We start from the raw sequence: 21,323 nt of genomic DNA on the forward strand, positions 1-21,323 counted from the left end.
CGAAGTCTCCGGCGTGAACATGGACGGATGCGGCGGCACTGTGCCCAGAGATTCCCCCCTTTTTCTCGTCGCTAGGTCGCCAATTGCCAACTTGGAATCCTGCAAATCTATGAGCTGCAGTTGTAGGCTTCGAAAAGTCTTGGTATGCTCTTCGTGCGGTGCTGCACTCCTTGGACTGAAGGTTCGGACGAGGCGGAAATAAGGGGGCCCTCCCGCCACCACTTTTTGCTGGGTCGATATCATCCAGGATAGGTAATAACGGCGTCGAGTCGTCTGATGCGACTGGGCAGCGGCCCCGGGTCGTCGTCGTGCTGGCTGTGGTAGTGGGAAGAATCGGTTCGAGGCTCAGATTCCTCCACACCACGATGGGGGGGGGGGGGGGGGGGGGGGGGGGGGGGGGGGGGGGGGGGGGGGGGGGGGGGGGGGGTTCACGAGCCTTTCTCCATGTCGCCTACGAGAAGTCGTGTTCGAGAAGATGAACGGCTGCAGAAGAAGCAGACACGGGGGGCGAGGCAGCGATTATGTACTGCTGAGGCGAGAAATACGAGATTCGGAGAGATACGGCTTTTTTCTCCCACAATTTACAGCACTTACTAAACTATGTACACAGTGCTCCCCGCGTCAGGGCCCTCACCCGTCCCATCACCATGCTGTTTTGGGCATGTTAAGGGCTTGCAGGCTCACCACGGCGGCCGAGGGACGCGAGGAGGTCGCAGCAGCCTTGGGCGGCATGTCTGTGTTCTCTCTGTGGGTGAGGGATGATTCGGGTGGTCGTGGCCTGACTCGGACGAGGACGCACACCACGCTACGATGATGGCTGATTAACGGTAGGTCCGAGACCTCGCAGGGCTGGCCTTGGGGTTGCCATGGGCCGGTTTATGGTTAACCTTAACTTGCTGCGGCTCTGAGGAGATGAGTGCCGGGAGAAATAGTGCGCGGCGAGAGGGTTGAGGCCGGGGGTGATGGTGTGAGTGAGGGTAAGGTGAGGTGACGGGGGAGCGAGCTCCAACTCGTTTTGGCTTCGGTTTGGGCGCGGCCAAAGATATCTGGATGGCTCATTTGCAAACGTGACTCAAGCCATGCCATTAGGACGAGAGGCATCTGCTCTGTGATGGCCTAAGGCTGTGGAGTATAATCACTCATCTCTAGCCACAGGGCACAATGGGGTGATGAGCCGATGGGCTCCTCTCACCCAGGATTTGGCTGGGTGTCATTTCCAAGCGGAATTGACATGAAAAGTGCTGACAAGTCTTGACAAAACGATTACAGTTCCAAGAGCTCATGTATTTCATAAGACGGCGCCAATGTTTTGGACCAACGTAATGAATGCCAAACCAGTCAACGATGCGTCATGCAGGCCAGATGAGAAGAGAGAATACGTTCTTCGCACCGGATACGCCTACTTTTGCTTCGTTCCAGCCAACTTCCATCCTCACTTTGAGGCCCAAACATGCTCAGACCCATGGGCCATCGCCGCTCACCCGCCAAGCCGTGATGCCCGAGGCACTAGTCTTGGTGTTTTCCGCCCAGGCCTCATCAGCGCTGCCAACCCCCTTGGGATTCCACAAAACATTTGCTGCCAAACGTGTACGCGCAATGGAGCGCCTCTCGTTTCTTATTTTTTCCTGGCCTTCTCGCCGGCAGTCCTTGGCAAGATTCCTCTCAGCCCGAATCTTGCATAGGCTTGGTGGGTTGGTGAGTGTTCCAAGGACCGAGCCGAGCTGGGTTTGTTTGGCGTGCATACGGCCTTCTTTCGTCATTGGCCCGGGGGGGTCGTCGCCAGCGCAGCAACATGGGATATACACAATCCGATGGTTCAGCAGCGCCGTTTCCTCTCTTCCTGTTGGCTGCCTCACTGGCCGATTCGCTTACCTGCTTTTTAGGCCTAATTTTAAAGTAAGAATGCGCTAGGTAGGTTTTCGGTTCCTTGGTGGAAGACCGTTGCAGTACAGCCGCCGGCGCTCTCCCGCCGAGGCTTGGAGAAAACCGGCTCAACGCCTCGTCCGCCATGGCATAGCGGCGCATCTTGCATATGTCTAGGTAGCCCACTTTGCTCACTCTCATACTATTGTAGGAAGGCCAAGGTGAAGGAGGCCCTCCCTCGTATGTGAAGTGACATAATGCGAGGCAACCTTGTAATCCTCTCCTGCCAACACCAACAAGCGAGTACGCAGCCGAATCACCGATCCCCGGGCTCAGCTTCTCCTGCCCAGCCTTTTTTGCTGCTGCTGCTGCTGCTGCTGCTGCTGCTGCCGTCATGCAACGCGAGATAAGCAGGCAGGGCCATTGTTTTGTTCATTTCCCCTTCTGGCCGCTCTTCCGGTTTTTCTCTCCGTCGCTTGATGGCATGTCGAGACAGAAAGTGAAGGTCTAGACTCGCTCATCGTCACTTCTTCTTCTCTCATTTTTGCCCTTCCCCACAGACCCTGCTTCTTCTGCCCGACCTCCGTTCACCGGGTCCCGTTCCCAATCTTCATCACCAACGTCATCGTCATCGTTTGCGCATTCGCCGTTTATTTTCCGCTCGCCTGGTCTCTTTTTACCCACAGACTGCGAGCCCCCCCGTCCGTGTTGTCACGGCTCTCTGTTTGTCTGGCTGCGCACGCGACACCGCTTCTACATTGGACCAACTCCATCTCACACAACCGGCGCAGACATGAGGAACACACTTCTTCTGGCTGCTGGCTTGGCCGCCGTCCGTCACGCGTCCGCTGCCTACGACGCGACGATATGCGGCAAGGAGAACAAGTTCACCAGCGAAGATACCCAGTTCATTTGTACGTGCTGCCCATTCGTGTGTTGCATTGCCTGTCAGCGATGCGATGGTCAGGATATCGGACCCCGCCCTCTCACAAGTTGTTGGTGCCAAAGCTGATTCGACAAACATGCAGTCCAGTCCAACGCCTGGAACCCCGTGGGTGATGGCTCATCGTGTGTCTCGGTAAGTGATGTGACGTGATGCGCTGTCGCATACGAAGCTGCACCTGATCCAAACCCTCTCTCAGTCTCCATGCCCCTCCTTCACTTTCATAACCCCTCCGGGCGATGGCCTGCCATCACCCCGCTATTCACCGTCCTCTGCCGATCTTGTACTCTCTCCCGGTCCCGCGCGCGGCCCCGGCGGACAATGCACATCTTTCCCTCTTGAGAGGCCACCGTGCCCGTCGTCGCCGGACCACCCCGCTGATTGCATGTTGTTTGCCCGTCTACAGGTCGACCAGTCGACGCCGGCCTTCGACGCCAACTGGAACTGGGAGGAGGACAAGAACAACGTCCACTCGTTCCCGCATGTGCGCTTCAACTCGACTAAGCTGCCGACCCAGCTGAGCGCCATCAAGACGATGCGCCTCGCCGTCGAGTGGACTATGCGCAAGGGGAACCCCGAGAGCGACCCGCCCCGCGACTTCTCGGCGAGCACGTGGTCGGAGAACAAGCAGGAGCTTGACGGCGTTGTGTCCAACGCCGCCTGGGATTTCTTCGTCGACAAGAACAAGACAAGGACCTACAACCCCATCGACTCCGAGGCGGAGATCATGATCTGGCTGGGCAAGGTCGGGAACCCGTACCCGTTGATGGGCGATTCCATCCTGACCAACATCACCCTGGGCTCTACCGAGTTGTACGTACTCTGACCACCTCCTGCATCGGGATAGCCTCGACACGGGGGCCGAGCCCGTGTTGCGATCCTCCTCGTATTTGATAGATATCCGGTACTGACGCCCCACAGTTCCCTCTGGTACGACACCAACCAACGCCAGCAAAAGGTCTTTACCTGGGTCACGCGCGACGGTTCGGATGTCACCCAGTTCGACGAGGACATCAGCCCGCTCCTCAAGTACGTCCTGGACTCTGGCGAGATCGACGAGGACTCGTGGCTCGGCCTGGTCGAGTTCGGCTCCGAGGCGTGGCACTCTCCCGAGAACATCACGTTCAGCGCCGCCCACTTCAGCATGGACCTGGACAACGGCGACAGCGGCTCCGGCAGCGGCTCCAGCGGCGGCGATGACGAGAACGCGGCTGGAAAGTATGGCCTTTCGTGGCTGGCTGTGTCACTGGTACTCATGAACATCTCCATGTTCCTTCTGTAGCGCAACCCCCTGTTGTACCAGTCATTCATGAGACGGGGTGGTTGCGCGAGCGCGCAGCCGAGTATGATAGCATTAATGAGGTTTAGATAAGTGGGCGAGGGTAAGGCGCCTTCGGCGCCCGCTGTAATTAATAGACAAACAATGGGGATTCCCGGGCTGCCATTATCGCTATATTCGTGCACTCGTGTTCAGGTTGTCCTCGTATTCTAGGTGCTAAATAGATACCAGGAAAGCATGGAGGGTATCGGAGATGGTCGCAATGAGACAATGATAGGGTGAACAAGCGTGCCTTGCCTGGGCAATACCCTCTCGAATGCGAGATGGGTGATCGCGGCGCTACTGGTCGTTGGCATGCACATGTTCGCCGTGATGCACCCCGGTACCCGCAGACGGGCTGCCTCACAGGTGGAAGACACACATCTGCGCGGCCGTTGGTATGCCTCTTTTGCAAGAGTGATGTGAGATTCACCTCCAGGTGGCATACGCGTCTGTGTAAGACGTCGGCGTCCGCCATCGACGTCTGGGTGATGCAAAGTGCGCGATCTACAGATACTACGAATGCCACCACCCCAGCCTTGTGAGATTCTAGACAGCAAGAGGGGAAGCGTGTTTCAGCCACCTCGAAGATGACCTGAACATGGCGACAGCGGGTGGTGATTCGGCATCACGGGAGGCTGGGCTGTCCGATACGGGCATGGCTAGGTTAAACGGTAAGCACATAAGCCTGGCCTTGGCAGACATGATCGCTGCGACGTCTGCCAGGTTATGATCCCGCAGCCTGTCGATTCCAGGTCGGCATACAGCCCAAAGGGCCAAGTCCGAGAGAGACGCTTCGCTTTCCCGTACTGAGACTGCAGGCTACCAATGGATGGCCTGCCAACCACATCTGACAGGATCGGTTTTCAGTAGGAGTGGTGGTTGGCAACGCACAGTGCACAATCTCGCGAAGGATCAGTTCTCGAGAAGCGTGGACGTAGAGTTGAATGGCACGGGTGGGGAGACGTGGGATGGTGTGCACGGTCTTGGCGGAAATGCGTGATGGGTGGACGGGAAAGGGGGTTGGAACGGCGGGTTGGGCGGAGCGGGATGGGAGAACCGAGGCCAACCATGAGCCAGGCTAGCGGTCCAGTGTCTCCCACTGCCGCCGGAAGAAAGGAAAAAGGAGAAAAAAAAGACCAGACGAAAGGAAATCTCGGTCAAGACGTTGTTTCGTCATCGAGACCCGCCAGGCGGAGGGAATGTCTCAATACAGGGCCTGGGCAATAGTTCAATGGTCACCCAGGCTGCTATGGATCATGCGTGAGGCGCTAGAACAATGGTCTTGAGTCCTTGACATCCACAGCGGCAGAAAAGTACTACACTACGTAGAGGGCCGGCCTGGGGCATGTCGAAAACAACGAGGTGCCTTATCTTGGTCGTGGTTGGCGCCTTGGCGCGCGTGCCGCCATGCCGAGGGAGTTGCCAAGATGGGCGGGCGGCTTTGCAACGGCCATCAGTCCACAACCAGGGAGCCAAGTCAAGGGCGGGAGAAAGGGAAGCCCAGAACGGTGGGAGGGAGGCTGATGAAGTCTGCAATGCTCGGACTGAGGAGCGGAACCGAGATGAAGTCGTCGTTTTACAATTTGCGCGGTTTTGGGACTCCTTTATTTTTATCGCCTCTGTCCAGACTTGGCTCTTGGCCTCTTGGTGTTTCTTGCGAAGTGTCACAATTCTCCATGTCGTGCTCTCAGGTCTGGTCAGGCAACGTGCATCCGAGAATCCTCCAGTTGTGGATTGCGGTCGTTGGTCGCGCCATTGAACCGGACATTGGCCGCGGGGGTAAAGTGGAATGCGGTTTCGATATCCCATCACGGTGTAAGTCGACGAGGTGAGGTTGCGATGGCGGGGATGGGCAGACGAACACGAGGCAGAGGGTGGCCCGCCCGTCCCCTCTGCAGCGTGCTGGATCTTTTGCGCTTGGGTTGTCTCAGCATTGGAGAAGACGATCGGCGAGGCGAGTGGGAATCGCTTTCGCATGTCGACTCTGCTGTTGGCGGGCGTCGACGGCGAGACTCTGCGCGCGTGACATGGTGGGGGGAGCGTGTGGACATGGGATGTCTGGAATTCGCTGAGCTGGGATACGGATTGGGAGCTAAGCCGGGGTGCGGAGGAATGAGAGCGGGACGAGAGAGAGAGAGGGAAAATTCGATATCGTCCAAGATTGGTGAGGATTGTCAGGAACGTATTCCCAAGAGCCCAGGGTCCGAGCAAATGCGGAAACGTCCAGACACGCAAGGGTCGTTGTTCGTCTGTTGAAGTGCTGGATGCACTGTCCAAGAGATCAATACGTTGGTCTTGGGATACATGGTTGCCACTGTTCCAACTGGAGTTGTTGCCAACTATTATCGGCGCCAACGACCAAGAACTCTACTCTGTGTCCGAGAACCGACGTATCGAACAGCGTCACTGTGGCTGAGGCCAAGCAACACACCACAAACGGTCGAAAGACATCGGTTCGTCAGCATTGGCGGGGGCGGGAACAGCAGCGGTAACGACAAACAGCAGCGTTGGATGTGACCAGGGATGGCGAGCGCGAGAGAAGACCAACGGAACCCGGGAGCCAAAAAGCAAGAAACAGCCCGTCCGGCCAGACGGAAAGACAGACGGGGGGAGAACGCACGCACGCGCCAGCGAATGGGGATGTCGAAATAGCCTATCTGGTGGAGGCTGTCAACATTGCGCTTATTGCCATGTTAGTTTGCGGGCTAACGAGGGAACGGCTGCGGGACGGGGACCAATCGTGTGTGGTGTGGCCAGGAGCCGTCCACCGCCTTTGGGTTGGGTTGGGTTGGGTGTGTGGCATTGGGACTGACGGTCTTCAAGCCACCCCGGCATTTGTTTGGTTTGGTTTTGCTGCTGTCTAGGTAACTAGTGCTGCTTAGGGTGAGACAGCACGCATCGTAAACGTTTGTCTTGCGTGGGTTGCGTGGCACTGCTGTTAACAACGTTGTCCGTGAGTCAGTCAGTGCCTCCAACATCCGTCCGTCGTGGCAGACGCCGGCTTCCAGAAGCCCCAGCCGTCCGCCACAGACTTGTCAGACAGTGCACGCCGCCAGCGAGATACAAGATGGGGAGGGGGCCGGGATGCGCCGAATCTTGTTCCTCTAGCAGTCTCCCGGGGGGTCCTTTGGCTGCTTGGCGCTCTCGTTAGTCCGGCTGATACCTAGACCGATAGAAACGGCTGCCGTCTCGGGCTAGCTGCAAATCCTAATCACGGGTCGCTGGTGATTGCTGGGGGGAGGGTTTCCTCGATGGCGTGGTCCGAGGCTCAGGCAGGTATCAGAGATTTCAACCGACATGGAAGATGTCAAGGCGGCAGCGCGCGGTTGGCAAGCATGTAAGACAAGGCAAGGCAAGGCAAGGAAAAATTAAAACAAGATAAGACAAGACAATGTACTCGGTGGTGTACTACTACGTAAGGTGAGGAGACGCAGAGAGAGCATCTCCCCTCTCACCAATACAAGACCAACAAGACGCAAGAACCCCCCCCAAGTCATGACTGGCAAATGACGGCCCGGTTTGGAGATTCTGACCACGCTGGCCCGACTCTGCCATCCCTGCTCTCATCACTGGGCCTTGGTCTTTTGGCTTTGGTACGTACACCACTACCTACCCTACGTAGTGGAGGTACGTACACAACCCAATAGGTAGGCACTCAGGCGCACCCGTGTACGCGAGTACCTACCGGTACATAGTAGACAGCTCTTGCCCCGATCGTAAGCACTTTGTATAAGGTACCTGTCTAGGTACAGATATACGACAGATGACGCGATGCGATGCGTATCGAGTCTGGCAGGAAGAAGTAGGGGGTCCAATGTACTTTGTATATATTATATGTCGTAGGTCAGCCGGTTGGGGGCAGGTAAGGCGCGGCCGCGGCTGCAGTTCGTGCGCGTGCGTCCCGTCCCAAAGTAAAGTAAGTCGCATGTCTACTTTCCCTCCGAGGCCCCGGCCGCCGTGATGTGGCTGCCGCTAGTATGTAAAAAGACAAGAGCGAATAACCCCTGCTCCCTGTCCGTAGTGTACCTACCGGCAGTACATAGTATGTAGTGTGCGTGGGGTTTTCTCTCCTGCCGCTGCGCTTGCGAGTCGCCGATAGACGTCTTGGCGGCTCTTTCGCAGTTTTGTTCCACTCTTTGCAGTTGCAGTCTCTTGTTCCATGGATCCATATCATCCTAGGTACCCTTTCCCTTTCCCTCTGTGGCTGCTGCGCATGCATTCAATCCTCCGAAGCGACTTTGTTAAAGCAGGAGATTGGGACTGGAATTCCCATCCCCCCGCCCCCCCCCCCCCCCCCCCCCCCGCCTACCGTCCCTGACTGATGATGGAAGTGGCTTTGGCTTTGGTCTATTTTTTGTTTTTGTTTTTTTGCGTTTCCCCTTCCCTCCCGCTCGCGTGTTGCCATATGTGCCCGTGTGTGTTGGTTATCTGGCTCTCGACAGTTATCTCGTTTCCCACACAACCAACCCTGGCTTATCGCCTTTGGACGTGTCTCTGCCAATGTGCCATTGTGCCTCTCTCTGTATTAGCTTCCTCGAAAGAGCATTGCAATGTGCGAGGCGGATGTTTCCTTCACGAGACCCACCTCAATCTGGCTTTTCCCATCCATCCATCCATCCAATATCTCATCATCTTCTTCTTCCCTCTCATGGTGGGATCTTACTCCCCTGTCCTGTCTTACACCATTTTGCCTGCAATGTGCCTTTTCCTCGTCTTCCACCTGCCATCCCCTGTCCCGCCATTCGCTTCCTACATGGTAGGTCTTCCGCTATCTGCTGGCCCACGTCTGACTCTCGGACCCGAGCTTTCACCTGCCTAATAATGAATGTCGACGACCAGCCTACCTCTCCTCCTCCTCCTCCTCCCATCTGTGGAGTTCGGCCGTGGTCTCTGGGCCACTCGGAGCTGCGCAGAAAGCGGAAACGAAGGCGCGCATGCCGCAGTCCGACCGTCCTTGGCGGTGATGTCACCAATCCTCTTGCATCGGACCACTGCCACGGCGTGCATACGACTTGGGACTAACATCTGAAGGTGGAAGTGAAAGACTTGGACAGGAACACGCTAGCCTGGCGGCGGCAGCAGACGCACCTTACATCGACCACATCCATGTAAACCACCCATGCATACATACCTAGTCCAATGGTCCAATCGGTCAGTAGCCGCATTTCTTTGTTGATCCGTTTTCACTTACCCATACCTTGGCTCAGGTGGACTGAGATATCCATGGCAAGGGCCAAAAAATATTCGTCTCTAGCTGCGGTTCGGGGGTCGACTAACGAATGACCATGGAGAACGGGACATCCAGACAGAAAACCAAGGCTACCAGCCCGCCCAGCTCAGCAATACGCATCCGTACCGGGCTCCGTACTACCGTATTCATCCTTGCAGGAGGAGGCCAGACGGTGGACGGCAGCCTGTCTGCTACTGCTGCTGCTGCCGTTCTTGCTCTTGCTCTTGCTTGGCCTTGGCTACTCTCTGAATCTCTTGTTTCTGTCTACATGCATGTGCAAGTGGTGTTTGATCTGGCTGTGGCTTCCTTCCCGCGCCTATCTGATGCTGCATTCACCACCACCCCCAACCCACCTCACCTCACCTCACCTCACCTCGCCTTCACCATCGACGCACTCGTTCCTATCTTTCTTCTCCTTCCCCCTCTCCCGCTCTCCCCTCCTCCCAACCCGCCGCGTGTGGCTTGCCTCTGACCACCACTTCCTTCCTTCTGTCTGCTCACTACTCGCGGAGGCTGGTAGTTGGTCACTGGTTCCTTGCTGTCATCACCGCGCTACCCTCGCCGCCTCACCACTCGCTAGTTTATGCTACGAGGCTGGTCAACTCCAAGTCTCAATCACTCGCTTTGACGACGCTCGCTGTTCTTCTTCTTTGCTTCAGTCTCTCGCTCTGTCCTCCCGCGCCATCGCTACTGAGACGCCCCCGTCTACATCGAGACTGTCACGGGAGTGTATCGACATTTGAAGCTATTTTCCTTTGCCCAAGTCCCCTCCGGCACATTCCTCACTGCGGCAGTAGAAGTCGTCTCTTGATCTCATCAATCACCGACATCTTGTGAGAAGAAGCTTTCTACTGCTTCTTAAGGCATCGCCGCTACTAACATAATGTCGCCTCCTTACACACCACGCGGGACATCTCCTGACTCGGACCTGACACCCCCAAATAATCCGTTCGGTACAAATCCGTTCGACACTGATAATGATTCGAGCGCGGCTCCTTCGCTCGCAAGCGACTCGACCTTCACTGTGGTATGCCCGCGCATTGCTCCAACACCGCGGGCGATCTGAAATTGGACGAAGCGGAAACTGACTTTTGACAGAATGCCATCGGACAGTCGTCGCCACGCGACGCCCACTCAGCAGATAGGTCGGGCCAGAGATCGAGCTGGGCCGACTCTTCCAACCATCGCCTGAGCAGGCCTGAAATCGTAAGATCTTGCGTGCCCGATAGACGCCAGTCGTTGGCTCGAGCCGAACTAACCAAAATCCAGGAGCCTTCACCTTTGGCCAGAGAAGTCCCGATATACAACGAAAAGGTTCAGCAGAACGAGTCGTCCGATGCGGATATTGAGGCCAGCCATGTTCCGCCCGTTGTGTCTGATCCCGAAAAGGCAAACGAGACGCACACGACGGCTCTCCCGCCTTCATCGGGTGCGTCGTTTCCCAAGCGAGTGTATAACCGCTTTCGCGCAACCTACTGCCCCAAGGAGGAACCACCTCTCGTCCTACCCGTCTGCCCAAATGACACGGAAAAGCTCAACTACATTCACACCAACCGGATTCTCCTTTACATATTTGGCGTTTTCTCGTTTCTTTCGCTCGGCGCTGGTATGTGGCTGTTCGCGCTCTCCGCTCCGGCATTCTACTGGTATGGCGTGTTTGCGGGTGCGATGTGTATCTACCTTCTGGTTTCGTACGCCGTTGGCATCATTGGAAGGGACTGGGACTACAAGGCTCATCTGGAGCTGGTTGAGCGTTTTCCCATCACCGAGGAGAATGCCCCGACCGTCGACATCTTTCTCCCTTGCTGCTCCGAGCCGGTCGAGATTCTTGAGAACACCTACAAGCACATTGTCAACATCGACTGGCCTGTTTCCAAGCTTCAGGTCCATGTCATGGATGACGGTGCCTCCGAGCCCGTCCGCTTGCTCGCCGAGAAGTACGGCTTCAACTACTCTGTTCGCGACGACCGCCCTCGCCTCCGAAAGGCAGGCAACCTGAGATGGACGTTCGCCAAGACCAACGGAGACTTCTTTGCTATTTTCGACGCGGATTTCTGCCCCCGCCCCGACTTCCTCAAGGAGTTGATGGTGGAACACTTGGGTGACGATAAGACGGCCCTTGTTCAGAGCCCCCAGTACTTCCGTGTCACGGACGACCAGACGTGGGTTGAGCAGGGGGCGGGTGCCACACAGGAACTGTTTTACCGTGTCGTCCAGGTCAACCGCAACCGATGGGGAGCGTCTATCTGTGTTGGAAGTAACGCGCTTTACCGCCGCGAATCTCTCGTCGACGTCGGTGGAACGGCCGAGATTGGTTTCTCGGAAGATGTCCATACTGGGTACGTCAGGATTTCTCGATGACTTCGGATCTACTCGCTAACACTATTGACAGTTTCGGCGCCGTTGACCGTGGCTGGAAAGTCAAGTACATCCCTCTCTGCCTTGCCACCGGTGTCTGTCCGAATTCCCCTCGCGCCTTTTTCTCTCAGCAGATGCGCTGGGCTCGCGGTTCCACGACTCTCCTCACCAACGGCCACTTTTGGGTTTCCAACCTGACTTTGATGCAGAAAATCTGTTACCTTTCAGGTTGGTTAAAACATCATCTTGTGATAAATCTGTAAGCTGACTAGGTACAGGTTTCATGTACTACATGGCTGTTTCGCTCAACATCTTCCTCGCACCTATCGCCGGTACTCTCCTGCTCGCCGTCCGCCCTCAGTGGTTCAAGTTCTGGAATCTGGCATTCGCCATCCCCTCCATTCTCTACGGTATCATTTTGATGCGTTGCTGGGCCAAGGCAAAGTATGGCTTCAACGTGCAGCACTCCATGACGATTATGAGCTACGCCTACCTCACCGCCATCAAGGACCGTCTTTTCAACATTGAACTTCTCTGGGCCGCGTCCGGTGACTCCAAGGCCCATAAGAGCAACAAGTACCGAAACATGCGCCTTCTCTGCATTTTCTGGAACCTCACCGTCACTGGTGCCATGATCGGTGTCGTTACATGGCGCATCGTCACTGGTTTCACCTGGTACCATCCGATACCGCTCATCATCATCAACCTTTACAACCTCTTCATCAACCACTACTTTATGCTCTGCGACTGGTAGCGATATGTGCGGACCCCTTGGTCTATGCATGTACGAAGGAAAAGCGGGATCGAGGTGGTGTTTGAAATTAGACCACGTATTATGCACAGGCAAATGGAGTTGTTGGGACACCTGATTTTGGAGATGGCATGGCGGCGCAGCATTGAAGCCTCCACCGCACGGAAACGGCCTTTGACATTCGACATAGACTTGCGTGCTAACACGCGCTTGCACACAGCTTCTACAGCATACATACAGCTTAGTACTCTTGTATACCATGGTGGATAGTGTAACCGCGGAGGTATAAAGGAGAGCCGCGGCCCCCAATAATAATAATAGTTTATAGTGCTGTTGGTTTGAGCTGTGAATACATGCTCCGGTTGTCGAAGGATGTTCTGTTTAGCCAAGACCATGGGTTGCAGTATCTTACTCGTTCGTCTACGCTTCCAATCACGTTGACAAGGACGGAGATTCCTCTCTGGGTCACTCATTCTTCCCCATAGCGCCAGTCGTATCTCTGCGGACAGCTCTTTTGTTATATATTGCACATGGCCGGCCAGCTTTTGTGAAGGCCAGTGAAGCTAGATGGGGCGAGGTCTTGTTAGGAATCTCTGAAATTAGTTCAAGGGTGGGACTGGTTCCTATTTTTATTCTTCGCACATTTGGGTATTTTCTTGAGATCTAATTTTGTCACCAAAATTTCAGATCTAGCCGCTTCCTACAAGTCATACAACACTCACATACATGGCACATGTTTCAGGGAATAAGTTTCTCTCGCCGCTCATCCAGACCATTAGTGAACGCTTTCGGAATGAGACATCGCCTCTGCCTCTAACCGCAGGAGCTGTTTGATGCGATGTCATAGACCATACACACGGAGGTGTCCAAGAGAACAATCAAATTAGTCAATACAAACCACCCGGTGCAAACAAGGCAAAGAGAAAGTTGCCAAGTCTACATTCTGGATTTGGGGGCTTGAAGGATACTCAAAGACCGTTCTCACTGCTGCCCCAACTTTGCCAGGAAGTGACTCAAGAGCTACAGCGTCCACTCGGACGCCCAGCGCGGCTTCAGCCAAGGCCTAGTGAGCGTAAATGCAACGACGACGAGGCGGATTGGATACTGAGACTGGGGATTGGAATCACCGAACCAGCATTCTGCCAGCCTTGTCACCTCGTACCACATGCACCATGCTGTCGGTCATACAGAGCCCCTTTGTGCCTTCACTCTAGCTGTGAGTGTAATCCACAATCGATAATTTGTCTCAGCTAGTGGGAATATTGGTGAGAATAATTGACATAAATACGACAGCAAGGTGTTACGTTGCTGCTGTTAACGCCCTTCGCAGGGGCAACGTCGAGAAAAACAAACATTCTTAGCATTCCAGAGCCAGCCTTTCCTTTTTCATGGTAGTTGATGAACCGTAGCGGACCCTGGGATAATCAGTGCGGATCGAGGATAGGGAGATGCACCTGATTACACAGATTGCAGCCCTTTCCAACAACTCCCATAGAAACACATGCGCAATTGAGTGCGTGCGGCTGAACGCCGAAACTCCCACCATCGCCATGTTGCCAAGGTAGTAAGTAACACGTACTATAACGCATCGTTAAGGTTATCCCTGCTGTTCTGGCATGGAATTTTAGGGCACCGTTGGCTTAACTAGGGAGTCCCTTGAGATGTTTGCCTCGCAAGAATATGTCCATCAGCTTCTACTCTGTCCCGCTTCGTCCCTTGCTGCTGAAAGCTCAAATGTCTCACTACCCACGAGACATATCAAGCCAGCCTGGTTGTCAGCTGTGCACGACCGAATGAGCATGTGCTCGGTGGAAAAGACGGCAAGATCGATGTGAAGACTATAAGAGCAGATTGTCATGCTGACCTTGTTGCTTATGCTCATCATCACCGCTTACTACACTTTTCCTCTCGTATCTATCTAGCATCATGAAGACTTACACTATCGTCGGCGTTGCTCTGGGAGTTTCCTCCCTCGCCTCGGCTGCCATCTGCAACAATAATTGCGGCCGCGCAGTTGCTGGCACTGCTAGACAGAACCCGCCTTTTGCTGCGCGTCGGTCCCAATGTGAGGCTCTCGTCTCCGCCACTGTCACAGTCTTGCCCGGGTCAGTTTAACTCCGTCATCATTCCATCCCATGCCACCAAACTTAGACGTCATCCAGGGCCGGCCCCGTAGTTCCAAGGAACGTCCACAGGCCTCGCCAGGCCGGATCGGCACCCGTGATTACCGGTACCGTGCCGGCCTACGCGAGCTCTTGTCCGGACGTTACGGCATACTGGTCCGCTTGCCAGTGTTTCTCGGGAGTCGTGGCTACTACTCGCACCGTAACATTGAATGCCACTAGCTCAGGTAACTTGAGCAGCTCGGCCGTCATCACCACACACCCACCCTCCACTGCTGCGTCATCGGAAACAATGTCGACAGAATCTTCTTCATTCCCAGCCGCCACCATCACCATCACCACTACCGCTACCAACACAACATCAAACTCATTCGCAATCACCACCACCACAAACACGACATCAAGCTCATTCACAATCACCACCGCCACCAACACAACATCAAGCGTCAGCCTGGAAAGTAGCTGTACACCGACGCCGATCCTGCCCAACCCTACGTCGCTATTCCCCTCCGGAGGCGACGATCTATATACAAGTGTTACTCTGCCCTTCCCCATTGGCGTTTTCGGCTCCTTTGACAGGACTGTTTATGTCAGCATCAACGGTCGGGTGTCTCTCAACTACCAAAATAGCAATTATGGCAATCCCGAGCTGCCTGATGCGTCGTTACCTCCCATCTCCGTGCTGGCGTATTACGACGACCTCGTCATTGATCCAGGCACGGACCAGAGGGTCGCCTACCAAGTCTTTGGCTCCGCCTCCGCGAACCGCACCGTCATCTTTGAATGGCTTGCGCCTCCCTTGATACATCCAGATTATTTTTGCCATTTCACGGCCACCTTTGAGGAGGCCTTGCCTGGAATAGTCACCTTCCGATACTACACCACGACGGACAAGGGCAGCAGCGCCACTATCGGTGCTCAGAACCTTGAGCGTAACCAATCTTTCGTGCAGTACTCATTCAACTCGCCGGGAGCTGTTCCGGATAAGAGTTTCGTGCGACTGGACACAACCGGGGCTGGCACATTCACCACCGGCAGCTTTAACACGTCTCAATGTTAGAGAAAGCGTCGGCAGCTTGGTAAATTGTACACATGAATGCTGCCATTCGAGCAGAACAAGATCTACCCCGGTTTGCAGTTAGGAAAGCAAAAACAGCTATTAGGACGCAACCAGATGGTCTCTTGTTATATGAAAGCTCCTAGCCTCTCTCAGGGGAGCGCAACACAATACATATGAGTCTGACGATTACAGATGCAACGAGTCCAAGACGGCACGTGTGAGCCGGTGCAGTGCAGGTTGTTCGAGTCGTGTTGATGTCGACAAGTATAGACTACTGATCATTAAATGTTACCTCATTTCTCCAGGATGTAGCCGTTGACGACGAAGACTACGACCGAGTGTGCGTGGCTTTGCTCGGTGAACAACGGATGGCTTTGGTACCCAGAATAGATAGACCGGATCTTGCCCTGCTCTGTGAACAAGAGTCGGCTAGGCCTGGCTTCATTCCGACAGTAGAGGGGCTTGCGAGGGGATTCGGCGGTGCTAAAATCAGTTGACAGATTGACAGAGAAATAGACTCCCAAAGGCAACAACAAGCAGCATTTTGAGCCAGAACGTGCTTGAATAGGCACAGGATACTGATAGGATGGCTGCCAAAAGGTGGACAGGCGATGATGGGTCTTCCAAGGCAGCAAATATGCCGGACCAAGTTGCATTGAGTGCAACGCGAATCGAACCAGTTGACATACACACAAAGGCACGACATCAAAAACCCGGCACAAGAATCAGACCCCAATGTGGTTCATTTGCCTTGTGAATCAAGTAAATACTGCGGGAAGGGTCAAGCATGCCTAATAGCCGACTGCTTGCTGTTGCACCCGCCTGTAGTAGCCACGAGAGATAACCGCGAGGTACGTTTGACATGATAGGTAGGGGTAAGTGCGTATGAATGAACACAGATGTGACAGACCCATGTGACGATACTAAGCCCGTGCCACAGGGAGATCCCGCGTTTGAGCGCCCAGTAGAACTCGCTGGTAAGTAGGTTCTGGCATACGATAACCTAGCAGCTACTAGGGTTCTCACAGACACCAACTTCTTCCAACGCCATGTATCTTGCCCAGAGGGCTTCCATTACTTCTGGCTCATAAATATGTTAGACGAATCAGCCATCTTCTTTATCTGCGCATCTGGTGTCAGCTATCAAGGGTGGGAGGAGGCCATGTTTGTGGATATAGTACCGGAATCGAGCTTAGATGATCAAAGAGAAGCGCGTTCTGGTCTGTGGGAGGTGCTCGGAAGTTGTGGAAGATCGATGGCGGGGAAAGCAGGCACAGTAGAAGAGGGAACCAGCCCGCCTCTAGAGCTTGAAGAAAGACACTACGAGAGAGTCAGCTGGCGCCTTACGGAGCATTGACACCCACATCCCTATGCCAAAGATTGGAAGGGGCTAATGGGCCGGAGATTCTCGGCGATTAACATTTAACTAGCGAGTCATTTATTTGTCTTTCCCTGTATACCAATGCTCCTTGAACTAACCAAGTGGTTCCCACACTGTCGTCATGTAAAAGAGGACTAGTGTGTTTTGAACTACGTCTAACGGGTCCTCATCTGAAAATAGACTGTTTATTCACCCTCCCATAGAGACATATCCTAGCGAGTCATTTCTTTGACGCTTACCACATGAACGGAATGGGATCCTTAGTTTCATACCGTGGCATAAAGCTGGCAGCACTGAGTACTTGTTTTTCATAGCCCGGTTAGCGGTTGTTTCTGTCGACTCTGTCGCAGGTGACGATTGGCTTCTATCCAAATAAGTAGAAAAAATGAAATTGGCATTTCACGTAGCCTCACAGCTAGCCTTCAAGACAGATGTTCTGCCTGCATGGGAAATCTAGATTTATTGCATGTCCGAGCCGTACACTCAGTACAATGTCCGGGTCCAAGGAGAAAAGATCATCGTCCCTGCATTCACGTATTATTATCTCACTTTCGCGAGCATTGATTCTCACCCTCTGTAAATTAGTTTCATCTGTGGTCTTACAAGTCCGCATGGTCCATACCAAAACGGCTGGCGTGAGACAAGTATATTGATTACAGCTACCGCTGCTATAGATGTAGGGAATGTAGAAATCAAACAATATTGCAAGAAGTCCGAAGTACATACAGCTAGGCGTCTGAAACTCCTTCTCATAAAGTGATTTTATAGCAGTCATGATCAACTTAACTGGCGCAATTGCTTTGTCGAGTGAACTTCGTTCTGTGCCATAGAAATTAAACGCGAAATACAGAACCTGAATTTTGGACTAGTGCGAACACTCTTGAGGACCATTTAGAATAATGCACACACACTATTCCACCGAGCAGGAAGCGACAAGCAAGTTTCTGACAAACGATTACGTTTTAGTGTACTCGCCAGTCGGTTAGTGAAAGGTCTGCTTGTCTAGTATTAGCCTCGTCCTCTTTGCGTTGCGTCCTGGGAGCTTTCGGTCCACCGTACCCATCTGTTCGAGTCCAACTTTCAGTGCATCGTTCGGACGTCTTCCTGCATCTTGGCCTATAAACTGCTTGGTATCAATCTTCCGTTCTTCTTTTGCAGGTACCAGACCAGGCGACACTGCTTATTCCACTCGAAGCCTGTTGGTGTGCTTTCATAGCGAAGACAGATATACTTTACAGATCAGTGACATCCACTTCTACCCAGGCCTTCCCCACTGTGGCTATTTCTGTCGTTACTGTACATGATTGAAGCCCATCCGAACGACCTTACGTATCGCCTTTTGGGTACTGATGCCATCGATAGGATACGAAGATGGACTGTAGACTCCTTCAAGAGTGAATGATAAACAATCTACCCCTCAATGCCATAGCCATTCATACCGAGTCTACTCCTGTCTCATATTGGAGACCCCCACCAGACATGGAGACACAGGCCTGCGGAATGGCGAATCAATTTTCCATCATCATTTAAGACATGTCGAAACCTTGCTCAGTGGTAATCTACCTTCCCTTTTCAGACTCTCGGCAACTGCGGTTTGTGGGCTACCGATCTTAATGATTTGCAATCATAACGCATTGATCAAACCTTATGTTGCACTCGTTTTCGCGTTCGGGGAAAATGGACTAGTTGGTTAGACGGCTCATGATACGTTATGTAAGCGAAGAGGGCACGGTGCGAGTCGGAATTGGAAACAAGCTCGCTGTCTCGTTGTGACCCACTTCAACAGCGGCGTACAGCTTGGAAAAGAGAAATTACAGCTCAGTGTTGAAGATCTGAATGAGTATGTAAATGTAGTTATAGCCTTTACTGAAATCGAAACCCATGCTATACCATTGAAGGTAATATTCCAAATTTCAGGTAGCACGAGAAGAGAACCCGAGCCCTAACGAGTACACTTGGGCCTGTGCTCTTATGAACTGTTGCAGGCTGTGGGTTTGTGAGTCAAGAGGGTTTGTACTGCCTAATTACTAGATCGGTCCTGACCTGGTCCTATTTTTGGTTTCTTCTCATAGTTCAAGCAGCAACTCCCGATGAGCTTGCCACGGTTAAAGGCCCATGAGAACGAGAACTCAACTCAATGGAGGCCCCAGAGGTTTCTTGAGGAGCAGCAGTGCGGCGACGGACGCCTCGAAGGCAGAGAGAACCAATGATGTTATTGAAGACTGGACGTCGAAATTCGCTCTGTATGTTCTCGAGTGAACGGCCGCGGGTCTCGGGCATGAAAAACGTGAGAACGATGACTGTGAAGACAGTCAAGGCACCGAATAAGAAGTAGGCGCCGTACGCTGACGCCGATAGCAAGATGGGCGTAATGAGTGCGACCAGCCAGTTCGTAAACTTTGAACAGTCAACAGAAGGTCCGCAGATAACAACGATGGTACTCACGAAGCAGGATGCCATTCCGATGGAGTTTCCTGCAGCTCTTGTGTTCCCTGGGAGGATCTCACTGGCGTAGATCTTCCCCACAACTCCCCACGTAGCGCAATATGCCATGCCGAAGGCGAAGACCGAGACTACTACGACCCAGCGTGCTGCGCCTGTAGGACCGACCGAACCAGCCGCATAAAGGCTTCCAATCAAAACCATGAGTCCTGATAAGAATACGCCGCCACTAATTGCTGAGGTACGCCGTCCCCATTTGTCGGCTAACATGAAGGCAGGGACGGAGATGACGAGCATGGTAATAGAGGAGACTCCTGAAGCTACGAGCGAAGAGTTGGAATGGGATATCCCTGCTTGGTCGAAAAGTGCAGGGGCGTACTATTCTATGTTTAGTGATTCAATTTTCAACTGAAAGGTCGGGGAAGGCAGCAACCCACGTAGGTAATGGCATCGATCCCTGACAGCTGAGCCATCGACAAAATGAAGAGGGCCAGAAGCGTCCTGGACCGATACGGGCCTCTAAATGGCAACAGGAAATTTTGTCGAGCTGAGAGACTTGGCTGCTCTTGCGGGGTGTTGAGAAAGTCGCGGCGGGCCTCATCCATGTCAAAGTCGAGCAACTCAAGCGCAGCCATCGCGTCAGAAGTTCTCCCCCAAAGTAGCAGCCAACGCGGCGACTCGGGCAATGCGCGGCAAACAAGGGCCAGCATTATAGAGACCGCAACCATAACGATGTACGGAAGTCGCCACGCCATGCTATCTTTGAGGGAACTCGTCGTGTAGCAGGAGAAATACCCGAGGCATATCCCAAGCGTCGCCATGAATTGCGGTAGCGCCGCCAGCCGACCGCGTCGATGCGACGGTGCAATCTCAGTAAGGTAGACCCCAATGTTAGCAAGGAAAGCTCCCTGGCCGACGCCGCTGACGGCCCGGCCGAAGATGAATTGCCCCAGGCTGAAAGACGTCGCTTGTAGCAGGGCACCTAGACCGAAAAGTGCAGCGCCGGGTAGGATGACACGGAGCCGACCGTGTTTGTCGGCGAGCTGGCCAGCAAACAGAGAGGGAAAGATGCCCGTTAAGAGGATCATGGACACAGTAATGCCTCGAACAGTGGCAGAGAGGTTTCCCAGAGTAGCCGAAAATTGTTCCATGTGAATTATCGCACCGATGCAACCTGTATCGTAGCCGTTCAGGAACCCTCCGAACGATAGGGCAATGGATGCCGTCACATAGTTAGGCATAAGCGTCGAAAGATGAGGCATGATTGCGGTGGATTCGAATTGCACCGTGCTGAGATACCCGTCGATGTGTTGCGAGGCAAAGAAAATATCGACTTCATGGGCTTGAACCGACGCTGACATCGATCCCCGCAGTTGGTAATACTTGTGCGGTCATCGCGTCCGCCGATCGTTTTTGCGCCCGTTTGTTTTGGAGGTGGCATCACGTGCAAAGTCAACGGCAGCTGATAAAGACAAAAGAACTTTGGTCGTTCACAGCAGCACTAACATTAGTTGAACGAACCACCCAGGTTGCTTGATGTGTGGAGGCAGTAATTTGCATTATTTTGGAATATGTGGTTATAGTTTGATCGGACAAACCTTGGATGGGTTGTTACCTCTCAAACATCACCAAGTTGCCGCCCGTTGACCAGCGGACCATTTTGGGATACATTGGAACAGCAACATTAACTAATTATAGAATGTTTCTTTTTATTCACTCTTTGTCTAAGTCTTAGAATTGCAAAATTGGAGATACGCAATTGATTTGAATATAATTGCGAGAAGTTGACGGTTGAGTGCCATAAAATAGGGATGCATCGTCTTTATGTCCCCGTAACATTAATTATCGGGC

General features: G+C 53.6%; 6 protein-coding genes across 6 annotated transcripts; 4 read left to right on the forward strand and 2 right to left on the reverse strand.

Moving 5' to 3' along the window:
* Positions 1-239: 239 nt before the first annotated feature.
* Positions 240-732, reverse strand: ColSpa_03683 (uncharacterized protein; the record flags this gene model as incomplete). The annotated part of the gene is made up of 3 exons (XM_049269895.1): positions 240-315; positions 595-650; positions 685-732. The coding sequence occupies 3 exons, from the start codon at positions 730-732 to the stop codon at positions 240-242; spliced, it is 180 nt and encodes a 59-aa protein (XP_049125852.1).
* Positions 733-2,656: 1,924 nt separating this feature from the next.
* ColSpa_03684 (endoglucanase cel12A) lies at positions 2,657-4,088 on the forward strand (the record flags this gene model as incomplete). The annotated part of the gene is made up of 4 exons (XM_049269896.1): positions 2,657-2,777; positions 2,892-2,941; positions 3,213-3,619; positions 3,728-4,088. The coding sequence occupies 4 exons, from the start codon at positions 2,657-2,659 to the stop codon at positions 4,086-4,088; spliced, it is 939 nt and encodes a 312-aa protein (XP_049125853.1).
* A 1,715-nt stretch (positions 4,089-5,803) lies between these two features.
* Positions 5,804-6,153, forward strand: ColSpa_03685 (uncharacterized protein; the record flags this gene model as incomplete). Its single annotated transcript, XM_049269897.1, has 2 exons — positions 5,804-5,942; positions 6,026-6,153. 2 exons carry the CDS (start codon positions 5,804-5,806, stop codon positions 6,151-6,153), a joined length of 267 nt encoding a protein of 88 aa, XP_049125854.1.
* A 4,087-nt stretch (positions 6,154-10,240) lies between these two features.
* ColSpa_03686 (cellulose synthase catalytic subunit [UDP-forming]) lies at positions 10,241-12,469 on the forward strand (the record flags this gene model as incomplete). The annotated part of the gene is made up of 5 exons (XM_049269898.1): positions 10,241-10,384; positions 10,456-10,563; positions 10,627-11,696; positions 11,750-11,943; positions 11,994-12,469. 5 exons carry the CDS (start codon positions 10,241-10,243, stop codon positions 12,467-12,469), a joined length of 1,992 nt encoding a protein of 663 aa, XP_049125855.1.
* A 2,412-nt stretch (positions 12,470-14,881) lies between these two features.
* ColSpa_03687 (uncharacterized protein) lies at positions 14,882-15,649 on the forward strand (the record flags this gene model as incomplete). The annotated part of the gene is made up of 1 exon (XM_049269899.1): positions 14,882-15,649. One exon carries the CDS (start codon positions 14,882-14,884, stop codon positions 15,647-15,649), a length of 768 nt encoding a protein of 255 aa, XP_049125856.1.
* A 4,227-nt stretch (positions 15,650-19,876) lies between these two features.
* On the reverse strand, positions 19,877-20,734 carry ColSpa_03688 (putative metabolite transport protein YwtG; the record flags this gene model as incomplete). Its single annotated transcript, XM_049269900.1, has 1 exon — positions 19,877-20,734. The coding sequence occupies one exon, from the start codon at positions 20,732-20,734 to the stop codon at positions 19,877-19,879; it is 858 nt and encodes a 285-aa protein (XP_049125857.1).
* Positions 20,735-21,323: the final 589 nt, after the last annotated feature.

This window comes from Colletotrichum spaethianum (genome assembly GCF_022836535.1).
Source record: "Colletotrichum spaethianum MAFF 239500 DNA, contig07, whole genome shotgun sequence".
Taxonomy (NCBI): Eukaryota; Fungi; Ascomycota; class Sordariomycetes; order Glomerellales; family Glomerellaceae; genus Colletotrichum; species Colletotrichum spaethianum.